Genomic DNA, 24,204 nt, shown 5'->3' on the forward strand with positions numbered 1-24,204 from the left:
TACAACAGTGGTCGAAACAGTCAGCAAGTAGTGAGCAAGCCAGGTATTTTCATACATAAGCCGACTCTAGATGGCATTAAAGTAAAATTCCAGCAGGGGAGTCTTCCAAGGACCGCTACATTCAACCCTCCTCTTCTATGGCAATTCAAGAGTTTATTTAAATCAGCTGTCACTACCCAACCCAATTTTCCAGATGCCATGTTAAGCCTGGTTTAGACAACGATTATCGCTCAAAAAAATGTTTTGAGCGATAATCGTTGTGTTCTTTAATCATTATTTATTACGTTCTCTCTGCCTCAGTGAATTTTTCGTTGTGTTCTTTACAGCGCAAGGCGATCGCTCAAATGTTGAGCGTTCACCTTGCACTCCGAGTGGGGAATGCAGAAGACAAGCAGGACCGCTTGGCTTCTGCATCCAGCTGTCCCCCGCTCGGAGCGCCTGTCTGTTATACTGCAGAGCGCTCTGAGCAGGGTATGGAGAACTGAGCTGGAGCGCTGTGTTCTTCATACCCCGCCTGTCTTCAGGAAGCGGGATACAGCTGAAACAATAGTATCAGCTGTATTCTGCTGTGAATCCCTTAGTATCATTTTATAACATAATATGTAGTTATGTCATGAAAATATAACTTATAGCGGGTGGGAAATATGTGCGGTCATGATGGACTTATAGAAAAGGAATTAGCAGGTAAGACCAATTTTGTATTTTCCATTTCATCTATCCTGACGGCACTACTGGAGGTAATACCAGATGAGAAACGGTTTACGGATCACAGCCTGCAGGACTTTTCTCCCGAAAGCAGTATCCTTACCAGACTAAGTCTAAACGGTGATGTTTAGAAAAAGTGTGGGGCCAAGTCCATGTGGCCGCTCTACATATCTGCTCGAGGCTTCGGCCCTCTCAGCCCATGAAGATGCAAGAGCCCTGGTGGAATGGGCCTTTAATCTCTTCTGGGGATTCAAGTTCTGAGACCTATAAGCCTCTCTAATGCACATCCTGATCCACCCAGTGAGTATCCTTGGTGGCCGCCTTCCCCTTGTTTGGGCCCTGAAATTGAATTGAGAGACTGTCAGACCTCCTAAATGATTGGGATGCCTGTATATAGGTCATCACAGCTCATCCAACATCCAGGTTATGTAACATTTCCTCCTTACTGTTTTAAAAGTTTTGACAGGAGGGTAATAGAATCTGCTCTCTACGAAAAGATGATACTATTTTATGATCAAAGAGGGCTTAATTGTTAAAATTATACAGTCCTCTAAAACTTTAAGGAATGGTTCTTTACATGATAGGACCTGTATTTCCCCTATCCGTCTAGCAGTGGTTATTGCCACTAGGAAGAATGCCTTAATAGTTAGATTTTTTTTTTTAAGAGTTAATTCATTAAAGGGGTTGTCCCGAGGCAGCAAGTGGGTCTATACACTTCTGCATGGCCATAATAATGCACTTTGTAATGTACATTGTGCATTAATTATGAGCCCTACAGAAGTTATAAGACGTTTTATACTTACCTGCTCCGTTGCTGGCGTCCTCGTTCCCATGGAGCCGACTAATTTTCGCCCTCCGATGGCCAAATTAGCCGCGCTTGCGCAGTCCGGGTCTTCTGCAGTCTTCTATGGGGCCGCTCGTGTAGAATGCCGGCTCCGTGTAGCTCCGCCCCGTCACGTGCCGATTCCAGCCAATCAGGAGGCTGGAATCGGCAATGGACCGCACAGAAGCCCTGCGGTCCACGGAGACAGAGGATCCCGGCGGCCATCTTCAGCAGGTAAGTATGAAGACGCCGGACCGCCGGGATTCAGGTAAGCGCTGTGCGGGTTGTTTTTTTAACCCCTGCATCGGGGTTGTCTCGCGCCGAACGGGGGGGGGGTTAAAAAAAAAAAAAAAACCTGTTTCGGCGCGGGACAACCCCTTTAATGGGTTCAAAAGGGGTTTTAGAAATACTATCTAGGACTGTATTTAGGTCCCAAGGAGCGACTATTTTCCTTATTAACCCTTTGCAATCCAATTTTGGATTCAGAGTTTCCTAGGGAGCTTTCTCTTTCTGCCATTATACAATGGCGCCATCTGCTGGCTAGATCCAGTACTGCAGTATGTGACATCCCAGAGAGGCCCCCCCCCAACAACTGAGCGGCCAGTAATCTACAGTAAGAATACCCTGCCGGACATCTTCTGACATTGGAGCTGTACAGCCTTCAATTAGAATGTCTTTAGAAGTCAGACAGTGGATTGGAAAGGGTTAATGGTTTTTCCCCTTTCAGCCCATTTTAAACTGCTTATGTTCTACAAGGCGGGTGTAAAAAAAAAAAAAAAAAGCACTAAGAGTTGCCACTTGTACTCTCAGGGTTCTAGGACTCAGTCCTTTTTCTAGTCCCCTTTGTAAGAACTTCAGTATTTCATTATAAATTTGGATTTTCAAAATCCATATTGCTTTTACTACTACGAACGATTTTTTTAGTCACTGGCATAAATTTTAGATGTCACCTTTTCCCTATTAGCCAAAAGAGTATCAACAACTGCCCCCAATAGCCCCTGGTTTCTTAATCTCTGCCCCTCAGTAACCAGGCCACTAGTCATAACTGGTGAACTTTAGGGCTGTTTACAGAGTCCTGCATGAGCAGATCCTCTCTGCATGGTAGAGGAATCGGGGCCTGAACGGCTAGACTCAAGAGAATACCACGGCCTTTTGTGCCACTGTGGAGCAATAAATAGGACCTCTACTCCACTCTGATTTTTTTGGATGAGCCAGAGCTATCAGAGGTAAAGGAGGAAAAGCATAACCCACAAGACTTTTCATCCTTGGGCGAATGCATCCAACCCTCTGGGTTGTCCTGTTGGATGCAGGGTGAAAATTTGTTATACAAGTTTTTCCAGGAGGCAAACAGATTTATCTGTCGTTTCCCCCACTGGGCTACTAGCTGGTTGAACGACTGTGTTGAGGGACCACTCTCCCGGGCAAAGTTATTGCCTTCTGAGATAGCAGACTATCTTGATCGGAGATCCTCTCAGATGGACTGCTGTTATGGACTGAAGATTGACCTTTACCCAGGAGAAAAAAAATGTTCTCTCAGCTTCTGTATGTGTCGCTGCCTCGTCCCTCCCCGATGACAAACAAAATGAAACACAAACTGAAAATGGCAAATGTCTGAGTCCATTTGAACTGCGAACCTACTGTATTCTTGGTAAGTTTGATGGACTTGTATATGGTAGTATGCATCTTTAAATCTAAAGGGACACAAGGATGCCGTTTTGCTTTATCAGGGGTATAGTAGATTTAATTGTTTCCATTTTACATTTCTTAGCTGTAATATATTTATTGAGACTTCTTCTAGAGGACCCGTTTGGCTTGGTAACTATAAGGCTGGGTTCACACAGGGCGGATTTGCCGCGCGGTATTTGGCCACGGCAAATCCGCCCGCGGCCGCTAATCTCGGGATTAGCCAGCCATGTGGACGAGATTTCTCAGAAACCTCTTCCACACGGGACGGCTAATCCGCTGCGGTAAGTCCAGCTGAAACCGCTGCTGCGGGCGCCGCAGCCGCTGTTTCAGAAGATGCGGCATGTCTATTTACCTTTCCTTTTTTGCTTATTTTCATCGCGGCCGCGCTCTCCTCTATGGGAGTGCCGGCCGCAATGGAAAAGCAAGCGGCCGGGCCGCTTCAAAGCCGCCGCGGCTTAAACTGCGGTGGTTCTCCCGGTGGAAATCTCGCGGTTTTTGCTGCGGCCAAACCGCGAGATATCTGATGAGAATCCGCCCAGTGTGAACCCAGCCTAAATATTTTTGTATAGTAACCTTTCCCTGTTCACTAAAAGGAGCTGCCACTACTGCCCCTATTTGTAAAAAGGTCCTTCGCCCCTTGTTGCATTTTTTTGGGGAAATTTATGGACAGATTAATTGTAATCACAAATCTCCTAGATGGAAATGAGTAAAATTATCTCCTATAACCCTGCTGGACTATTCGCAGTACCCATGCATCAGAAATGAGAGTCCATTTTCCATATTATAGGAGCAATCTGCCTCCTGCTGGCTGTTTGACTTTGGAGTGAGAATAGTAGTGGAAGGTTTTTAGCTTTCCTTCCCTTAGGAGAATACCATCTGCCCAATTTTTTGTTTCACTCTGGACTGTCTCTGTGGATAGCCAGGTTTGCATGGGGGAAGAGTGTCTCTTGGGCTAAACTCTCTGGGTAGTCCCTTCCCCATCTTTTCCCAGGATTTTGTTCAGTTTGGGGCCAAACAAATATTCCCCCCCCCCCCCCCCCCCCCGAAGGTGGATGTTGCATAGACTGTTTTTAGATGTCGCATCCACTCTCCATGCGGTCAGTCATAATGCCCTCCTAGAGGCATTATTCAGACTTGCATTTCTTGCAGCAATCCTGAGGGATTCTAGGGATGCATCTGCCAAGAAACCTGTAGCTTTTTTAAGTAAAGGCATACCCTTGCTTATCTCTTCCCTGGAGATTCTTCATTTTAGACTGTATTCCAGTCTTGTGAGCCAGAGATACATAGTTCTGGCCATGGATGTGGCTTCAATATTAGCCTCCATCAGGGTAGGTGTGACTTCCCATGATCTCTTAAGTAATAGTAGATCTGCTTTTTTGTCCGTAGGAGCCTGTAGTTAAAAGGCGTTGCCAATGGAAGGGAGATATAGCTGGTTGCTTTAGCCACAGGTGAATCTACTTTAGGGATTTCATAGGCTTGTCTCTTCTAAATTAAATAGGTCTCCCTTTGAACTCTTCCTATTCATCTGTTACAAGCCTCTCGATTGTATCATTTATAGGAAAGTTAGTTCAAGGTCTAGATCGAAGTCCAAACATCTCACTGTATTGATCTGGGCTCTTGGGACTTCTTGAATCCCCATTGTGCTGCGAACAGCTCTAATGGATTCTTCTAAAATCAGTATTAGAAAAGTAATATTTACTGGCTCGGATTGGCTCTCGACCGCCGCAGCTCAGCCAATCAGCGCAGCGCTTGATGAACCAATCACAGACAATCAATGCGATGGCTGTGATTGGTTCATAAAGCGCTGCATTGATTGGAATCTCAACCATTGCGGCTCAGCCCATTAGAGCCAGTGCTTCCTAGAGGCAGGATTTATGAAGCCTCTAACCAAGAAGCGGCGGCGGAAGACTGCAAACAAGTGTGGTGGAGCTTCACGTGGAGAAGTGCGACGGAGCGAACAGCGCCTGTTAAGTAATGTATTGGGCTTATTTTAAGGGAAACAGTAGGACTTCCTACTGTTAAAGTTGCATCGCACCGCACGAAAACCGCGATTTCATGCGATGCAACGCAAAGGAAGGCTCCATAGGGAAACATGGGCTGCAAAACCAAACAATCACAAATTGCGAGAGAAAACTAGGGGCACGCTGGATATTGCTGCAAAGTAGCAGCCTGCATAACATCCCTAATGTGAAGGAGCCCATTGGAAAGCATGGGCTTCACATACATACGATCGGTAGCATTATCACATCACGTTAAAAAAAAAAACCACACCATTTAGTCACCCTTTTGAAAGCAGCCTTAACCACAGATCTTCGTGGATGTCAGCTTGCTCAATTCCTTCAGTCTCTTCAAGGAATCCCAGACAGACTATGTTGAAATCAAGGCTCTGTGGGGAGGCCATATCATCCCTTCCAAGAATCCTTATTCCTCTCCACCCTTCAGATATTATTAGCACTTCTATTTCTGGAAGCATTCTTACTTTGTAGCAAATTTTCCACACCTAACTAAACCTTTTGCACAGTATTTCTACTAACAGCCCAAGTACCCAACAGTACTTAGAATCTATAAACACACACAGTGAATATAAAGAGTCTACACATCCCAGATTGTGTTGTGTTAAAAAATCCGACAAGGATTAATCTTTTCAGATTTCCACCTTCCATAAGACCCGTTATCTGTACGATTCCCATGAAAAGCAACTACTAAAATAATATGGCTGCATAAGTGTGAACATCCTTTTATATTTGAGGTTGTGGTTGTGTTCAGAATTAGCCAATCACATTTAAACTCCTGCTAATTAGTAGTCCGTACATGGCTGTCATTTAACCCATTTAGGACCAGCCGCAGTAAATTTATGGCAGCTGGTCCTGGGCTTAGAGCACCACCGATAGTAAAATTACAGCGGTGCTCTAAGTCTCCTGCCTCTGCAATCAGTCAGACAGGAACAGGTTGTCAGCTGTTAGTGACAGCTGATAACCCGGAGCAGAAGGCAGGAGAGGTTTTTAACCCTTCCTGCCTTCTGCTTCCCCGATATACAGTGCTCAATGAGCACTGTATGGGGAAACTGAAAGTAACATGTACGGGGGGGGGGGGGGGGGGGGTCATGTGACCTCCTGGGATTCCCTGCTATGCAGAGCTGGAGGGTCAGACTAGACCCTGGCAGCTCTGCAGGTGACTAATGTCACTACAGGGGTTGTTTGCCCCTGTAACTAGGGCTCCTATGGACGCCCCAGCTACAGTGGGAAAGTGTCAAATAAAAGGAAGAAAAAAATGAATGTCCCCCAGAGGTCTTATATGAGGTCATGGGGGACACAGATAGTAAAAAACACAATTACATAAATAAGTAAAACAGAATAAAACAATACATACATAAGAAAGAGAACAACACGAAGCAGACGCCAACAAAAACCGTCGCTGTATGCGCCCTGTAAACCAAAACCATAAATACTATATATCAAAACGTCCGAAATAAATAGAGGAACTCATTCCCATACTTTATTTTAGTTTAAATATTAAAATAATTTTTTCAAAAATTATAAATGTTAAAAAAAAACACAACGATTTTTTAGCTTTTTCCCCCCAATAAAACTAAAAAGCGGGAAAAAAGTCAGTGAAAAAGATTTAAAAAAATATTCCTATATGTCACGGGAAAAAAAAAAAACACAGCAAAAATTATTTTGGTAGCTAAAAGGAAAAAAAAAAAAAATAGGAGCAGTAAAACCGCCACATGGGTAAAATCCCTAAAAAGTGTCTGGTCCTTAAGGTACAAAACAGCTTGGTCCTTAAGGGGTTGTCCCGCGAAAGCAAGTGGGGTTATACACTTCTGTATGGCCATATTAATGCACATCGTGCATTAATTATGAGCCATACAGAAGTTATTCACTTACCTGTTCCGTTGCTAGCGTCCTCGTCTCCATGGTGCCGTCTAATTTCAGCGTCTAATCGCCCGATTAGACGCGCTTGCGCAGTCCGGTCTTCTCCCTGGTGAATGGGGCCGCTCGTGCCGGAGAGCTGGTCCTCGTAGCTCCGCCCCGTCACGTGTGCCGATTCCAGCCAATCATGAGGCTGGAATCGGCAATGGACCGCACAGAGCCCACGGTGCACCATGGGAGAAGACCCGCGGTGCATCGTGGGTGAAGATCCCGGCGGCCATCTTGCTAAGGTAAGGAAGAAGTCGCCGCAGCGCGGGGATTCGGGTAAGTACTAAACGGTTTGTTTTTTTTAACACATGCATTGGGTTTGTCTCGCGCCAAACGGGGGGCCTATTGAAAAAGAAAAAAACCCGTTTCGGCGCGGGACAACCCCTTTTATCAATATAAAGTTCAGCTCTTCTAGGAAGATTTTCCTGACATTTTCCTAGTTGGTTTGTAAAGAGCTTACAGCACATCAAAGGGATCTGGTTCTTGAAAAGGTATCAGTCAGCAGAACGGGACCAAAACATTTCCAAGGAATTACATATTCCAAGGAACACAATGAAGACGTAATCAAGAGTCTGGGCTGTGAGGTGGGGGGGGGGGGGGGACTGAAGCCTTTTCTATCAAAGTAAAACATCCAAGCCCGGCTATGTTTTGCCAAAACCTACATAAAGTTTGCCAAAAATATGTGAGAACTTGTTCTGGTCTGATGAGACCAAGGGTGAACTTTTAAGCCATAATTCCAAAAGATGTATTTGGCACAAAGCCAACACTGCGCATCACCAATAGAGCACCATACCCACAGTGAAGATGATGGAGGCAGCATTATGCTTTGGGCTGTTTCTCTGCTGCTGGACCCGGGGCTTTAGTCAAGGCGAGTGGAATTATGGACAGTTCCAAATATTAGTCCATTTTGGCACAAAACCTTCAGGCCTCTGCTAAAAACATGAAGATGAATTTCACCTTTCAACAGGACAACAACCCAAAGCATACCTCCAAATCTACAAAAAATAGCTTTGCCAGAAGATCAATGTTTTGGAATGGCCAACCAGAGCCCAGATCTGAATCCCAATGAAGATCAGTGGGTTGACCTGAAGAGGGCGCTGCACACAAGATGCCTTCACAATGACAGATTTAGAGCGCTTTTGCAAGGAAGAGTGGGCATAGATTGCCAAGTCAAGATGTGCCATGCTGATACACACCTACCTAAAAAGACTGAATGCTGTCAAAAAAAAAATCAAAGGGTACATCAAAGTATTTATTTTAGGGTGTGCATATTTATGCAACATTTTAGGTTTTGCCATTTCTATTTTTCTACCCTAAAAGATTTCAGTTTGTTTTCCAATGGAATCGCACAGGTGTGTACAGACCTTTTAGATCCACTCTGTGTGTATACACAAACACATCCACTGTTGTGCACTTTACCAGTGGACTATCCAAGTGGTGTGCCAGTGGTTGAGGACACGGGGAAACAGATCATATGATTATATTATGTAACCATTAAGAACTTCCCCCTTTCTGGATTGGCCTTACCCATGGCCACATCAGCATATTCGTTTAGTTCGGTGCTTCTTCTATCCATTTTGTAACGCATTAGAACTCACCTATGTTATTGGCACAGGTGAAGTAAATATAAGGTTTAATGTCCTGGGATCCACCCGTTACCACGGCTACAAGTCTCTTGTATTCTTTAAGAGACTGCTCAAATTTGAACACACATCCAACTGGAATTCCACTCTGATAGGTATAATTCTGGCAAGGTTCTCCTTTATCCAATAAGTCATGAAACCTGATAATCCAGAACATATACAGATAGATATGAATGATGAACCTTTTTAATGTCAGATTTATACAGTTTTAAGTTATGCAGCCCAACTTCTTACATGTCTATTTTCCAGCTATTACAATACATACCGGTAGTCACTTGCTTCTTCTAGCATTTGCTTTGAAAGGGACATTTTTAAACATTTTTGCACCACATGAACCCAATTGAACTCAAAACACAATGGAGCAGATTTACTAATAGTGGCCAATATTTAAAGGCCCTTTTAGACAGAATGATTATTGTTAAAAAAAAAACAAAAACAAAAAAAAACCACAACACGAAAAAAAATAAACTTGTTCAAAAAAGCAAAAGTGTACAATAGTCTTTTGGTCTAAACGCACGCCAACAAAGAATAATATCATTTACTTTTCGTTAGTCATTCATTCTATGCAGGCATAAAAATCATTGTTGGCTCATTTACTTAACGTTCAGTTTAAACAGCAGTTGTTCAGTCCTTCTTACTCAAACAGCAAATGTGAACAACTGAACGGCTTCTCATTTGAACGAGCCAACGATATATCTGCCTGTATAAACAGGCTACACGAGTAAATGAGTGAACTCTCATGTCAGTCACTCTTTCAAACAATCGTTCGGTGTAAAAGGACCCTTAGACAGGGCAAACATAGGCCAGTGACTCACAAGCATATTATAGCCACACTTATGCATCTGGAACATGGATGAGTAACATAGCCTGAACATAAGTATCCTGATCCAGATTCCTATGATGCTTGGAGTTTGTGTCAGGATGCCCATCTGGATTACTGGTGCATAAGTATAGCTAGAACACACATGTGTCACCAGCCTGAGTCTTACAAAACGCCAGATTTATCACAGAGGCTCATGCTGCTCGATATATCTTCCATAACTTTATACCACCTATTAGTTGGCTTATGCCCCCTTTACACGAGACGATCCTTGCTTGACAAGTGCACGAGCGAGTGACGTCACCGCTAATTTGTTCGTGGTCATGCAGAACGTTAGGCCTCATGTCCACAGGGAAAATCAGGCCCGCTACGGATTCTCCATGGAGAATCCGTAGCGGGTCCCTCCTGCCCCGCGGACATGAGGCCTGAAAATAAGAATAACCTCACCTCTCGCCCGCTCCGGATCTTCCCTTCGCCGCGGCGTCATCTTCTCTACGTCATGGCCGGATCTTCTTTCTTCGGCCCGGCGGATGCGCAGGGCACGTCGGTGACGTCGGTGACATGCCCCGCGCATGCGCCGGCCCGAAGAAAAAAGATCCGGTTGCGACGGAGAGAAGATGGCGCCGCGGCGAAGGGAAGAACCGGAGCGGGTGAGTAAATTCTGATTTTTGTCTCCCGCGGATCCAGACGGCTTCCATAGGCTTCAATAGAAGCCCGCGGGAGACCCGCACGAAAATGGAGCATGGTCCAGATTTTTTCATGCTCCTTTTTTAAAAAAAAAAAAAATCACTTTTATTGACCATCCGCGGGTATTTATCTACCCGCGGGTGGTCAATGCATCCCTATGGGATGCGGATCCACGGGCAGGAGAAGAGTTAAAATCCGCTGCGGATTTTAATTCTTCTTTTGTCCGTGGACATGAAGCCTAAGACATGCAGATCGTCGTTCATAATTGTTGACTTCTTGTTCAGCGCTTCACATTCCTATGTGGAACACCGAGCAGGGAGGGTTTCAATGAAACAAGTCAGAGAGCCGATGATTTTTATGTATGCTGAAACTCAGCGGCAATCAAAATGCAGTCGAGAAGTAGCCGACCCAAATCTGTCATAAGTCCGGTGCAGAACATGAAAGACAACTTTCTGGTGCAATGAAAATTGATGCATTTTCTATAGGAAGTGTGTCACGTTTATCAAACCACACAACCAACTAAGAGGATCTCATTTTTTTGTACAGCATCGTAACAGATTCAGTTTGGAAGAGACCAGGGGGCTTTCCACTGCAGATTTGTTGAGCTAATTATGCTCTTGAGTTTTAATCCTGGGAAGTTTATATATAACCCCCAGACGGCATGCCCGATGCCTTGGCGTCACACTGGACTCTGACCTCTCCTTTGCCCCCCATATCCAATCTCTGGCTCAAACATGCCATATGCACCTCAGAAATATTGCTAAAATACGTCCGTTCCTAACCACGGACACGCTAAAGACGCTCGTGGTTGCCCTCATCCACTCCCGGCTTGACTACTGCAACTCGCTACTCATCGGCCTCCCCCGCACTAGACTCGCTCCACTCCAATCCATAGTAAACGCGGCAGCTAGGCTCATTTTTCTATCCAGTCGTTACTCAGACGCCTCTGCATTATGCCAGTCGCTGCATTGGCTGCCCATCCACTGCAGAACTAAATTTAAACTCCTCTACCTCACCCACAAAGCTCTGCATGGCGCTGCGCCACCATACATCGCCTCCCTCCTGTCAGTACACCACCCAGCCCGCTCACTCCGATCGGCTAACACCCTCAGACTAAACGCCCCTGTAATACGAACCTCTGATGCTCGCCTACAGGACTTCACTAGAGCAGCACCCATCCTCTGGAACGCTCTACCCCAAGACATCCGGACAATTCCCGATGCACGAAATTTCAGACGTGCCTTAAAAACGCACCTCTTCAGGGAAGCATACCAAATCTCCTGACCTAGTCCCTCGCCCCTCCCTATGGTGCCCCACCCTGTTTGCCTTCTGATAAATGATCTGTACATAAAATTTCCTATTGCCTGTGTTCCCTAACCCCTGCACCTCCTGTACCACCCTCAACCCATTTGTGTCTAACCAAGTGTATCTCACATTGTAATTGTTGTATTGTTTTGCATTTATCCATGCCTGAAAGCGCTGCGGAATAAGTTGGCGCTATACAAATAAAGATTATTATTAAGATTATTATTATATCTCTTAAGAGGAGGATCATAGGCAGTTTATTGAAAGATACTGTAAACTTAGCACCATGGAGATCATCCTAATGTTAGGAGGTCAATAGTATAGTGGCATATCCAACACTCAGCACTCCTTGCACTGTGCGGTATCTCACAAATGGTAATGCAAGCTCAATCTCAACTTGTACAACAATGGGAATATAACATGATGGTGGGATGGCACTGGTTAAGATCTATGGAGAATCTCAAGATTTGTTTGATGGCTCCTGGTAGATACCCCTCTACAGCGGTGATGCCATCAGGGGGAGGTGGGAGATTTTAGTCCAAGCTAATTTATCTACTTTAAATGAATTTAGCCGTCATGTCATACACAACCCATGGACCATTGTGGTGGTGGTGATCTTGTTCCAAGTAAATATTTAGGTTTTGTAGCCAGTTACTAGTTTGCCAGAGCTTTGGCCTCACATCACGATGGTCTGTTGCCCTGGAACAAATTGATATTGTAATTTAAAATACCACGGGTGAGGCAGATCGAAGTCCCCCTGACAGTTTTTGTATGAGCCATCAACTCATTCAAAATACCAGTACTTACAGTAAAAACAATGATAGTCCTTATTTATTCTATTTACTGGTTTGTAATAAGGAATTCATTGTAACATTATACAAAAAAAAAAATCAGAATGAACCCAATAACTGTCCACATGTCCGGCCTTTGTTGCTACAGTATACTTTGTTACATTTTAGCAGTATAACATTTAAGTTACTGTAATAGAGAATATTGTATTTCCCATCTTACTTACGGTGTAGGCTGCTTGTTCCCTACTGAAGGACATTCATTAGAGTTATAGAACCTGCATTGAAATGAAAATAGTGAAAATAGATAAAAAAGATGTAACTTCTATTTGTTCTGCTCTACATAATTATTTCAGTAGACTTCGTTTATGAGGAACAACTATGGGTGATAAATTCAGGGGAAAGTGTGAAAAATGGGAGGAGACAAAAAGGGAAAAGTGGTGAAGAACATAACCATCTCAGAATATATATCTACTCTACAGACCCTCCAGGAACAGGACAAGCCGGGTTTAGTAATTAACTTCGCATTGTATAACAGTTCACTAGTAAACAGTGATAAGCATTTGAAATCTGAACGGGGGTGTCAAGTACCAGGCCAGCACCATGGCACAATTACTGATGCTTACAGTAAGTGCTAAAGTAGTTTGTGGCAACCCGCCATCTTGGATAATAAAGGCTGCTTTCAGAACTAAAAGAGCCTACGATATTCCTGTATAGGTTTCCCCAGAGCCCAGCATGAGCAAAGAGCGGTTACTGTTCTAACTTATAACTTAAATTACACTTGCATAGGTTTATGTTGCTGGACTTACAACTGGGCAATGGAAATTGAAAAACCGTGTACGATAAAAATAAGGTTTATAATCACAAATGAACCTCTTATCTATTCTTCAAAAAACAGTGTGTCCCCTTCATTTCAGGTTGATCATGCAGATCAGCCCGGGCCTCATCCACTCATCATCTTAATAATAATTCGTCATAAATTACTTACCAGTAACGTAGGCTGTAATTAACATTGGGTGGGACGACTTCTCCGGGCCGCCATGTGCAATTCACATACTCATTATAGTGCCAAATGCAAGTCATGTTCCTCACCATTGTTCTTGAATTGCCTGTAAATCAATGAAAACTATAGTTAAGTTGTGCATTAAGTAAAGCTATACTATAAAGTGAATGCAGTGACGGGTAAAGAGCTTAATCACCAACACAAATGAATTATATATGGTTAGACTAGGATTAGAGTTGAGCGAACATACTCTGCCGAGCTTGATGCTCGTTCGAGTATTAGCATACTCGATGGGGGGGGGGGGGGGTTGGGGGGAGAACACGAACAAAAAAAATAAAGCTTGGGACCCGGCGTCCCAAATACAAAAAGGCTTGAGTCTCCCATTGTAGTAAATTGGTTGCCAATCTAGGTTGCGGCATAAGGTGTGAGCTATATAACAAGGCTGTCAACTGCCTGCTTGGACAGTCACAGACTTCTGTGCATCCTGGCACAAAGTAACTAAAGGCCTTATATGAGAAGAGTGTTGGGCAAACGTTGCCCAACCTCGTCCCTGTGTATGCTTGCTCCCATGCGGTTACACAGGAGTGCTTATCGCTGACAGCGCCGCCAGCAGGGAGGCTGGAGGAGAGTTGTCTCCCCTCTCGATTCAATGTAAGCAGCGACCACACAGTACTGAACGGCTGTTTACACCGAACGGTGGTGGTTTAGGATTTTAAGCATGCTAAAAACTGAACAATTTTTGCATGCTTTTACATGTGACTATTATTGTTCAGAACCCCCGTGGGACGATCAGAACAGAATGATAACATTCTGTGCAAAAGAGCCTTAACGATCACGATCTACAATATAAAGCTGGAAGAATAGCTGGGATCATTGCCACATCAAGATAATTGTGCAGCAGGGGCTCCGGCTATTCAGGTTGGGTTGACAGAATCAACCAGACTGTAAATAAATAATGAAAATAGAATTATCTATATAGCTATAGACAGTACACCCCTATACTGCACATACATGTCTAGTTCTTACCTGTGGTTAGTGGAGATGTAAAGAGCTTGACCTCACTCGTCCGGTTTTCACATGTGGTCTGAACCTTTAAGGTGAGGTTGTTGTTTAAATCAATTCTAGGTTCAAAATACTTTGTAAAATACGGATATTTATCCCGAACTCCAGCTGGCTGAAAAATAGTTCAAGGAAAATAGTTACAAGAATGCATGGACACTAACTGGATCGAAATAATATACAGGAAGGTTAGCATTACCTAGTTCACACAGGTTGGGGGAAAAAAAAACCAAAACACAAGAGTCCATGAAGGTCAACTTTTTTAGATTAAAAGACCTTCAAAGCCACTAGTTATTAGATAAGCCACTCAAACTTTTTTAAATGCTGTCATTGACTCTGCCATTACTATGTGTTGGGGTAGGCAATTCCAATGTTTGACTGCTAGAGATGAGCGAGCGTACTCTGTTTGGGTGTTTTTGCACTCGAGCACCGCTTTTTCCGAGTAATTCACTAGCTCTCTCTCTCCCCGCCCCCTCCCCCACTCCCCTCTGCAACACCCCACCCCCACCCCCGCTCACCCCCAGCGCCCCCCGAATCTTTTCGTCCGAGTAGTGAGTTACTCGGAAAAAGCGGTGCTTGAGTTCAAAAACACCCAAACCGAGTAGATTCGCTCATCTCTATTGACTACTTTACCGGTAAGGAACCCTTTCCTGTACAGATGCCTAAACTGCCTTTCCTCAACAGATCAATGAAGGGTATATAAAACTTCACAGGCTAGTTGTAGCTACATTCTATGAATGATATTCCAGTACAATGTCACATTCATCCATTATTGTAAACACCATAGTGGCAGAAAAAAAAAGAAGGAATCGGGACAGGGGTTCTTCATTACCAACCAGTTTGCTGAGCTGCTGTATATGGCTGTAATTACCAGCCTCTGGTCCGGGTGCCAATATCAGAAACGGATTAATTCAGGACCTGATAATGGCTTCTGATCCAGGAACAGTCAGACCAGGCTTAGAGGCATGGAGAGAATTCTTGATGTACAGACTTTCCGCATAACTGTGAATACAGATGACTGCTAACAGTGATCCAATGGGCTGTTACCAATAGATAACCGTTATCAGTGACCTTTATGTGGGGACAGCAGGGAATGCAAAAAAACATGCTCCTTGCTAACCTGTAACCCAGCAAGAGAAACCAGGTAATCTTGTAGATATGATACTTTTTAATGGCTAACAGAAATACATGATGTAATTGCAAGCTTCCGAAGCAACGCAGGGTTCTGCTTCAGGCTTAAATGAAATAGGTCCGAAAAGGGATCATATTTATACACACATAATTAGGACAAGGCACATGGATGGGAATAATTTGCACTTAAAAGATTACCACAGAAATACAAACCTCTTTAAAAAGTTACTGATAAGGGAGTGAAGGTTTTATGGTCCCTGGATTAGTGTTAGGGGGTCACCAGGCCAGCAGTGTTATCTGTGCTATAGATTTCTCATACTTTCCACTCATGCATAAATCCTCGTGAATAAATTAGACCTCGATCGGTAGTGTCAAAAGTTGTTACAAATTTATATTCCCAAGTTTTTCTATGGCTTTGTGACTTAAAATTGCCTTTCAGTATCATATCTTTCATATCTTCTATGTTGTGTCCATGACTAGAAAAATGTTCGGCCACAGGTAATTTTGTCTCTCTCTGTTTAGTCGTGTGACGATGAGAAACAGGACAAAAGGATTTACAGGGTTAATAGCCGCGATCGGCCGGATGGCGGATCACGGCTATTGCCTGCGGGTGTTAGCTGTAGTAAACAGCTGACGCCCGCGCTGTATGCAGAGAGGTCACCCCACGACTGATAGAAATGCTGAATTAAAAAAGGAGAAAATAATGGGCTGCGGCGCAACCCTTGTAAAGTAAAGCGCATAAAAGCAAAGGGAGCAACTCAAATTCTTCTTTATTACCATAATTAAAATATAGCCGGCACAAATAAAGCGATAAGGGGGCGCAGCCCTTTCTTCACAAATGTCCAGAAAGAAATACGGGGATCTTACTGGATATTCATGGGTTGCGCCCACAGTCCATTATTTCCCCCTATTTACAATTTAGCATTTCTATATCTTCAACAATGACATCTCTGAAGACTTAAATAGTCGCATATTTTTCATGTTTTGCTTTACTTTTTTATATCCTAGTCAGTATATAATTCTATAGATTTATATTGATGACGTAAAAAAAAAAAACCTTTTGTCAGCGCTACTTAGGATATGCCTCGTATCTCGCAGAAGACTCCAATCCAAAATTAAGGATTTTTCAAAACAGAGATAAAAAAAAAAAAAAAAAAAAAAAGAGGGTTCGCCTCTCCTTGGCAAAATAACAAAATAATAAATCAACCAATAGATATGTGCAACGCATTTCGGCATACACAGACGCCTTTATCAAGCATAAGATTTAACAGTCATCTCTTTAAATAGTAAGAAGAACATACCATGTGAGTTGTTTCAAGAGAGGGAAAAGACCGCCTACTGATTTGCAAATCTGACTGTTACATAAATCTTATGCTTGATAAAGGCGTCTGTGTACGTCAAAACGCGTTGTGCATATCTATTGGATGATTTATTATTTTGTTATTTTGCCAAGGAGAGGCGAACCCTCTCTGTTTTTTTTAATCTCTGTATTAAAAAATCCTTAATTTTGGATTGGAGTCTCCGGGAGTCTCCTGGAGTCTTCTGCGAGATACGAGGCATATCCTAAGTAGCGCGGACAAAAGTTTCTTTTTTATCTCCTCTTTATTTTACCCGCCTGCTCTATAAGGAGTGGGGCTTAGTTTGTTCTGCAGCTCTCCAGGTAACTGGATACTGGAAAATCCTCGGAAAAGATACCACTATATGCCTACTTGGATTTAGGGTACTAGCGTGGTCACCACTCAGGGGGCAAGCTAAGTACCGGGGGAGTTGAATCATCTTACTCTCTAACTTTCATAGCTGGTGTGCAAGGCGCTCTCCTTGCCATATAAATTTATATTGTGTATGTATAGTTATATATTACACAAAACACATTAGATTATATATACACACATAATTAGTCACTTAATTACATCCAAAAATCATCAACATGCTCAACAAATGCACATTAAAGTATTTAGTCATTTATATACCAGAGTACAAGAACGGGGAAATTAAATGTTTAAAATTCCATTTTTTTTCTTCTTTTGGACCAGTTCAAATGGCTGACAACTGGTGTGGTGTCAGCAGATGATCTAATGCAATGGCACAGTTAGGATAACTTCACACAGGCGAGTGAGATACTGGCCTGTGAAACTCAGTCCGATATCGTGTTGCCAACATGTGATTTCATCATGGATGTGAAGCGTTTTGTATCAAAACCGCCTCACATGACTTCGGGAAAGTAGCGATTCTCCGCCGCGACTGTCAGCCGCAGTCAGTGGATTGCGGAGCATTTCCCCATTGTTTTCAATCAGAAACCTCGCATGCACGTGGTGCGCTGCTGCCGCCGGCCCCATTGAAAACAATGGAAGCTCCAAGGGCACACCCAAAGATAGGACATGCCATGGTTTTCTCCCCCGGATCACATAGTGGTGCAATGTGGGTAGAAGAAAAATAAAATAAATAAATACAATATGTATCTCATGTGTAAGACCCCATTCAAAAGAATGGGGTTCATATTCATGTGAGATGTGTGCATCTTGCAACGCACACATTTTGCGCAATAATCTTGGCTTTAAAGAGGCAGTGAGAGATTGAGGGGCAAAAAAAATATTTGTTTCCAGAAACTAAATGTAGTTTTTCTAAAAATTCTACAATAAAATGTAAAAAACAAACAAACAAACACCGTGTTCAATAAATTAATATGAAGAAAAAGGCCAATCTGGATTAAAACAACAAGGCAGTCCAGAGATCTAGGAATGTAAAATACTTCCCTTTTTGTCTAGACCACTTTCCAGTATTACTCACTCGGTAATTCCCCGTCTTTCCAGCGTCCCGCCAGTCTCTATCCATGATGACATTGCAACTATCCGCACAAGACCATTGCAGTCAGTCATTGTCCTCAGCTGTGATGGCAGCATAGTGTGCACACGACCACTGAGGACGGTGGTCACCAGCAGGTAGTCACATGCCCACGGCAGGCCAGAGACAGGTGGGCAGCAAGGGACTTAGTAGGCGAGTAATACCCATTTTATTTTCTTACATCCCAAGCATTCAAATTGCTTTTTAAATGTCCCAGACACCTTTAAATGAGTCCCGGATATTAAACCTAGGATACAAGTTGAAATGTAAAGTGCTGCGGAATACATTGGAGCTAGATCATTATTAGTCAATGGAATTCACTAAACCGAACTCCAATCTAAGATTGGCAAAAAACACAGAAACAGAGGATTAAAGTAAATAATTACCATTTCTGTTCTTGGCTCTTTCAGGATCTCGGCGGTGTACTGTACAGAGCAGTTCGCACTGATACTTGGTGGGGTCCATTTCCAAAATAGACAAGACAATCCATTCATCCCAAATTTTATGCTGGATGAGGGATAAAGTTCTCCTGTTATGAAAATGAAAGCAATTTAGTTATTTGTTGAAGACAAAAGAAGTGTTGACAATTACGTATCGATTTTTGATTACAGTAGACAGACCTTGTTTCTTCCATTGGTCAATACAAGGGCTATCTGGAGTAAGGCCGGGCTCACACAATGGTACGGTAATACGCAGCGTGACAATTGCAACATTGGTTTACCGACCTACGGAACTGCGTATGGTTGCAGTTCTTTACCTGCCAATGCCTGCGCATGTACAGTTTTTTTTTTTTAACGCACGCTGTCCTGCACTGACTTCCTAGTTTCTTCTCCGTTTTTTCAAAATTTCCTTCTCATGTCTCCTAGCAACATGCATAAAAAACACTTGCGCATGCACTGCGTTTCAAACACATCCTTACAGAATAGGGCTTTTACGCGCGTCATACGCAGTAAAATAGAACATGCTGCATTCTTTTTTATGCACGAAACATATGCAATAAATACATGCATCTGTGCGGAACACTGGAAATCAATGCGCTTTCACCTACACCATTTACCGCTTAACCCTTTGCAATCCAATTTTGGATTCAGGGTTTCCTAGGGGGCTTTCTCTTTCTGCCATTATACAATGGCGCCATCTGCTGGCTAGAGCCAGTACTGCGGTATGGGACATGCTGGAGAGGCCCCCAGACAACAGAGCAGCCAGTAATATACAGTAAGAATACCCTGTCGGATGTCTTCTGACATCAAAGCTGTACAGCCTTCAAGCAGAATGTCTGAAAAAGTCAGACAGTGGATTGGAAAGGGTTAATAATACACAATACAAATATGCTCATGTGAGCCCGGCCTAAGATCCATGCAGATGACTAATGCTTTTGGGTTTCTCTTTGATTTATCGCCTCTCAAAATGTCAAACTGCTTTCTGTTCTCTTCTATACATAAAGGGAAAATACGTCGAAGTCTTGAAAATAGCAGGAAAGGGGAATCCCCGTGGCCACATGGCTCCATCTGTGGCCAGAGGTGAATAGAGTCAGGTGGACTCCATTGACTATTATGGGGTCCGTCCACCTTCCGCCCAGCTGCCTGGATTTTGCTTCCAGTTTTTTCAGCTTAGACCAGAGATCCCGATGCAGATCTGAAACCACCCTAAATATTACAGGGCTTTATTAAATAATATCTTATGTACCGGTCAAACATGGCACATTTTATGGTAAATTATGATTGGCTGTGATTGGCGCAACCCATGAATCACTGACATCAGCAGCGAGGTACGTGGGCCGGCGAAGCACGAAGCAGCCGGCGTAAGAGGAGGCAGAATCCAGCGAAGAAGACTCAGCAAAACTGGAAACCAGCGAAAGAAGACAAAAGGAGAAACAACGAGAGGAGAGGTATGACTGTAACTAGATACATTCCTATGAACTTCCACTAACCCAGAAACTGATTCAACGATACAGTCCAATCTAGCACGTTGCTTCAAACAAGTGTCTGGACCTTGGAATCAAATTAAAGATAACCGATGAAGGCTGACACGTCCACAACAGAGCACACATGTGAATAGTAAAAGTACAGGCAGCTGCGTAGGCAAGAGGATGGGCTTGACTCAAGCCCATGTGTAACTGACCTGGGAGTCAACCGATTGCCACGAGGGTCTCTCTCATGGGTTCATTCACAAGGACCTTGGGGGACTCCGACAAGTAGACTCTCGTTTGAACAAGCGAGGGACGTCACCACTAGCTCATTCACGCTTGTGCAGCCTGTTTAAATGGGCAGGCATATCGTTGGCTCATTCAAAAAAGCATCGTTCAGTCTTTACACTAGCTGCATAAGCGAATGTGAAAGACTGAACAATAAGCGAACGAGCAAATGATGATTTTCATGTCTGCATAAAATGAAGGACGAGCAAAAAGCCAACGATTTTAATTCGGCATTTACTCACTTTCGCTCATTTTAACAATTTTTTGAATGATAGTCGTTCTGTATAGCAGTGCCCTTGCTGACGTCGTCCAGTGTATGCAACTATTTACGGTGCAATCACAAGTGTGCATACACTAGAGGAATACATTTTATGACAGGCACTGCATGTTCCCATGGGGCAGAGCATGCTGGGAGCAGGTCACAGGATCGGCAGATGGGACAGCCTATCACAATGACTGAATGTCCCACTCCAATGTCATGTGACCATTGGGAACAGGGGATGTGGATGACAAGTGCACATTCATCTACTTGCAAGTGTATCACATATGACCCACACAGACATCCATCTAGATATTTAGCCGATTTGACAATTCTTTAAGCCTAACCAATCCAATCTCCCCGCCACCCGCACGCTCCGCGGCTCTCATTTTTTTGGGGTGGGAAAGTGCATCGTGGATTCCTTGCAATTACGCAACAGAAGCACATTAAAAAAAAGGAAAGATCATTTGTAATCCTGTAAATATAAGTATATTTATATAATAAAAACTATTCATTTCTAATTGCTCTAAAGATAGATCTATTTTGAGAAATTAGGAATGAATAGTCTTAAGGCCGATTTAGACAACGATTTTAGCTCAAAAATTGCTCAAAACCGTCTTTTGAGCGATAATCGTGTGTAACTGCACTGACATCCTGCAGTTTTCGTTAAGCCGTCGCTGATCCTTCAGCATGCTGAAAGACAACTATCAGCCTTATCAGGGATTCACAGCGGGATACAGCTGATACTATTGTTTCAGCTGTATCCCGCTCCCTGAAGACAGGTGGGGTATGAAGAACAGAGCGGTCCAGCTGTGTTCTCCATACTCCGCTCGGAGCGGTCAGCTGTATAACAGCTGGATGCAGAAGACAAGCGGCCCCGCTTGTCTTCTGCATCCCCCGCTCGGAGCGCAAGGTGACCGCTCAACGTTTGAGCGATCACCTTGCGCTGTAAAAGCGCACAACGATTATCGCTCAAAAGTTGTTTTGAGCGATAATTGTGTCTAAACCAGGCTTAATTATGCCAATTATAAAATTAATAGAGTATAGAGGACGGCACAGCTCCGATGTCAAAGGCTGTTCTGCATATCTATATTACACTATGCAGCCAGCATTGCAGAGCTGCGCTGTCCTTCTTAGTGTAATATAGATACACAGAATAGCCTCAGACATTGTAGAGCTGTCTCTGCCTAGTGTTAGGCATATGTCGGACCTTGCCTGACATCAGAGCTATGTGGGGAGATCTGAATGTCTGACAAGGTCAGGCAGTGGATTGGAAAGGGGCAATACAAGAGCTGCCCTTATCTCTTAAAAAGGAGTTGTCCTACTTGTAAGCAATCTTGCAACAAGAAACAGACAGCTCTGTACACTGTGCAGTGGCCTTCGCTGGTACTGCAGTCCTATTGAGCGAATAGGTCTCAACCTGCAGTACCAACCCATGCCACTCTGCAATGTATGGAGCTGTCAGCTTCCCACAGAAAACAAGACAGAACAAAAATAAATAAAAAGCAGATAGAAGTGGGACAACCCCTTTAACCTACTGTAACACACTAACAAACGCTCACCTGCAAGAGCAGACCTGTAAAAATAAAATATTCCTCCTCATGCTGCAGCAACATAATTACAGTTCTTTGGCTTGACAGAACAGTAAAGAATGCAGAAATGACTGTTTTCAATAATCCTAAAATAACTAAGTATAGAAGGTGTGAACCACAAAGCGATTTTCATGCAAACCGCACTGACAAACCATTTCATTTCAGTACCCAAAATACATGTGTTTCTAGACTTGATAGACGATTCAGTGACTGGTTTAACCTCAGTAGGATACCACATTGGCATCTGTTACGGTGACTATATACAGTATTGATGGGAGAAACCGTTCACATGGTCCATCTGGTCTGCTCTTATATTACTTATTTATCATCATCATCCTAGGATAAATACATGCTTCAGGCCTCATGCCCACGGCCGTTGCGGTGTACCATGGTAGTAAACAAAACACGCTCGCTGGTGATCGCGGGAAAACGTGCATTTTCCGTGGTCTCCATTACTACTATATTAATGGAGACCTCCCGCGGCATAAATCTGTTGGAAATAGAACACGCCGCGATTTATTTCCCGCTGCGGAAATCCGCAGTAAAATTCCACATGTCAGCATTGGCTGGCAGTAAAGCTATTAGGTTCAATAGAACCTAATAGCTGCGGAATTCCGCCGCGGTACAAATCAATTTGTGGGCGTTTAGCCTAAAGGGGTTAGCCAGGGACAAAAACAGTTTTGGAAACCTGCTCCCGAAAAAAAAAAACAATAGAAAAAGAAGCCAAACTCTCCTTCCCCGATGATCCTGTTCTCTCGCTGACCTTTTGGCTGAAGAGCGATGATATTTTGACAATGGGACATGTGGCAATAAGGTCTTCGCTAGCTTGCTGCTACCGGAAGTAAAGACCAGTGAGGGGCTGGATCCTGGCAGAATGGGAGCAGCAGAGGAAGTGTGCACGGCATTTTTTTGTTTTGTTTTTACAGCATCATTAGTAGGTTTACAAAAAGATATTGTCCCTGGATTACCCCTTTAAATTGAACTACGGTAACTGATTATTTTCCAACGAAATCTGCTGGCAGTTTGCACTAAGCATCTACCACTCATTAAAATAATAATCTGATATGGTTTCTGAGCTCCCGCTGAACTAATGTCACATTGTGCCGCTTTCTCTTTTGTTACTTTCTTCCCTCTTGAACCTTATTCAAACCGTTAAACAAAGTTAAAGGTTTATATCACAGACAGCGCAGTGCATGCCCATCGGCCCTGGCATACAGGACAGCAGTGAGGCTCGGAGCGCCAGGACAGAGGACAGCGCCGACCCTGGGAGCTGCAGTGGCAGAGGAGGAAAGCGCACCACAACTGTGAGTGGGGGAGGGTGAAGCAGAGGGGGGAGCGCCCCTCCTCTCCACGCCCCCCCCCCCCCTTTCTGGGATGTCATCGTTAGCACTGGGGCCGCCGTGGGATGGCAAGGCCATTTCAAAATAGACAGTGTGCAGATTTTGACTGCTTTTTGGATGTGAAAATGCTGCAGAATTTCCATATACAAAAAGCAGTCAAAATCTGCACACAGTCTATTTTGAAGCGGCCCTGTCCTTTTTAGGACGACAGGGGTAAAGTCATACGTTATGATAAGCCCCGCCCCCTAATGTGCTGGCACCTTGCAATAAATAGGTGGGTTTTGGGTTGCAGTTTGGGCACTCGGTCTCTAAAGGTTCGCCATCACTGTTCTAGACTATGCAGATTAAAGTAAAGTTTTTTTTTTAAGTCCTTTGTAATAATTTTTGATCTTGAGTCCTTTCACTGTT

At 43.6% G+C, this 24,204-nt stretch overlaps 1 protein-coding gene across 1 annotated transcript in view; it reads right to left on the reverse strand.

The window, feature by feature from the left end:
- Positions 1 to 24,204, reverse strand: part of LOC136580927 (interleukin-13 receptor subunit alpha-1-like) — a 55,104-nt gene that overhangs the window by 13,001 nt on the left and 17,899 nt on the right. Inside the window, exons 2-6 of the mRNA XM_066581861.1 lie at positions 18,798 to 18,940; positions 14,407 to 14,554; positions 13,366 to 13,486; positions 12,605 to 12,655; positions 8,733 to 8,917 (exon numbers count right to left, since the gene is read on the reverse strand). Coding sequence (XP_066437958.1) covers positions 8,733 to 8,917; positions 12,605 to 12,655; positions 13,366 to 13,486; positions 14,407 to 14,554; positions 18,798 to 18,940 — 648 coding nt within the window. The remainder of the gene's footprint in view (positions 1 to 8,732; positions 8,918 to 12,604; positions 12,656 to 13,365; positions 13,487 to 14,406; positions 14,555 to 18,797; positions 18,941 to 24,204) is intronic.

The sequence above is a fragment of the Eleutherodactylus coqui genome, chromosome 10, assembly GCF_035609145.1.
Source record: "Eleutherodactylus coqui strain aEleCoq1 chromosome 10, aEleCoq1.hap1, whole genome shotgun sequence".
Lineage (NCBI taxonomy): Eukaryota > Metazoa > Chordata > Amphibia > Anura > Eleutherodactylidae > Eleutherodactylus > Eleutherodactylus coqui.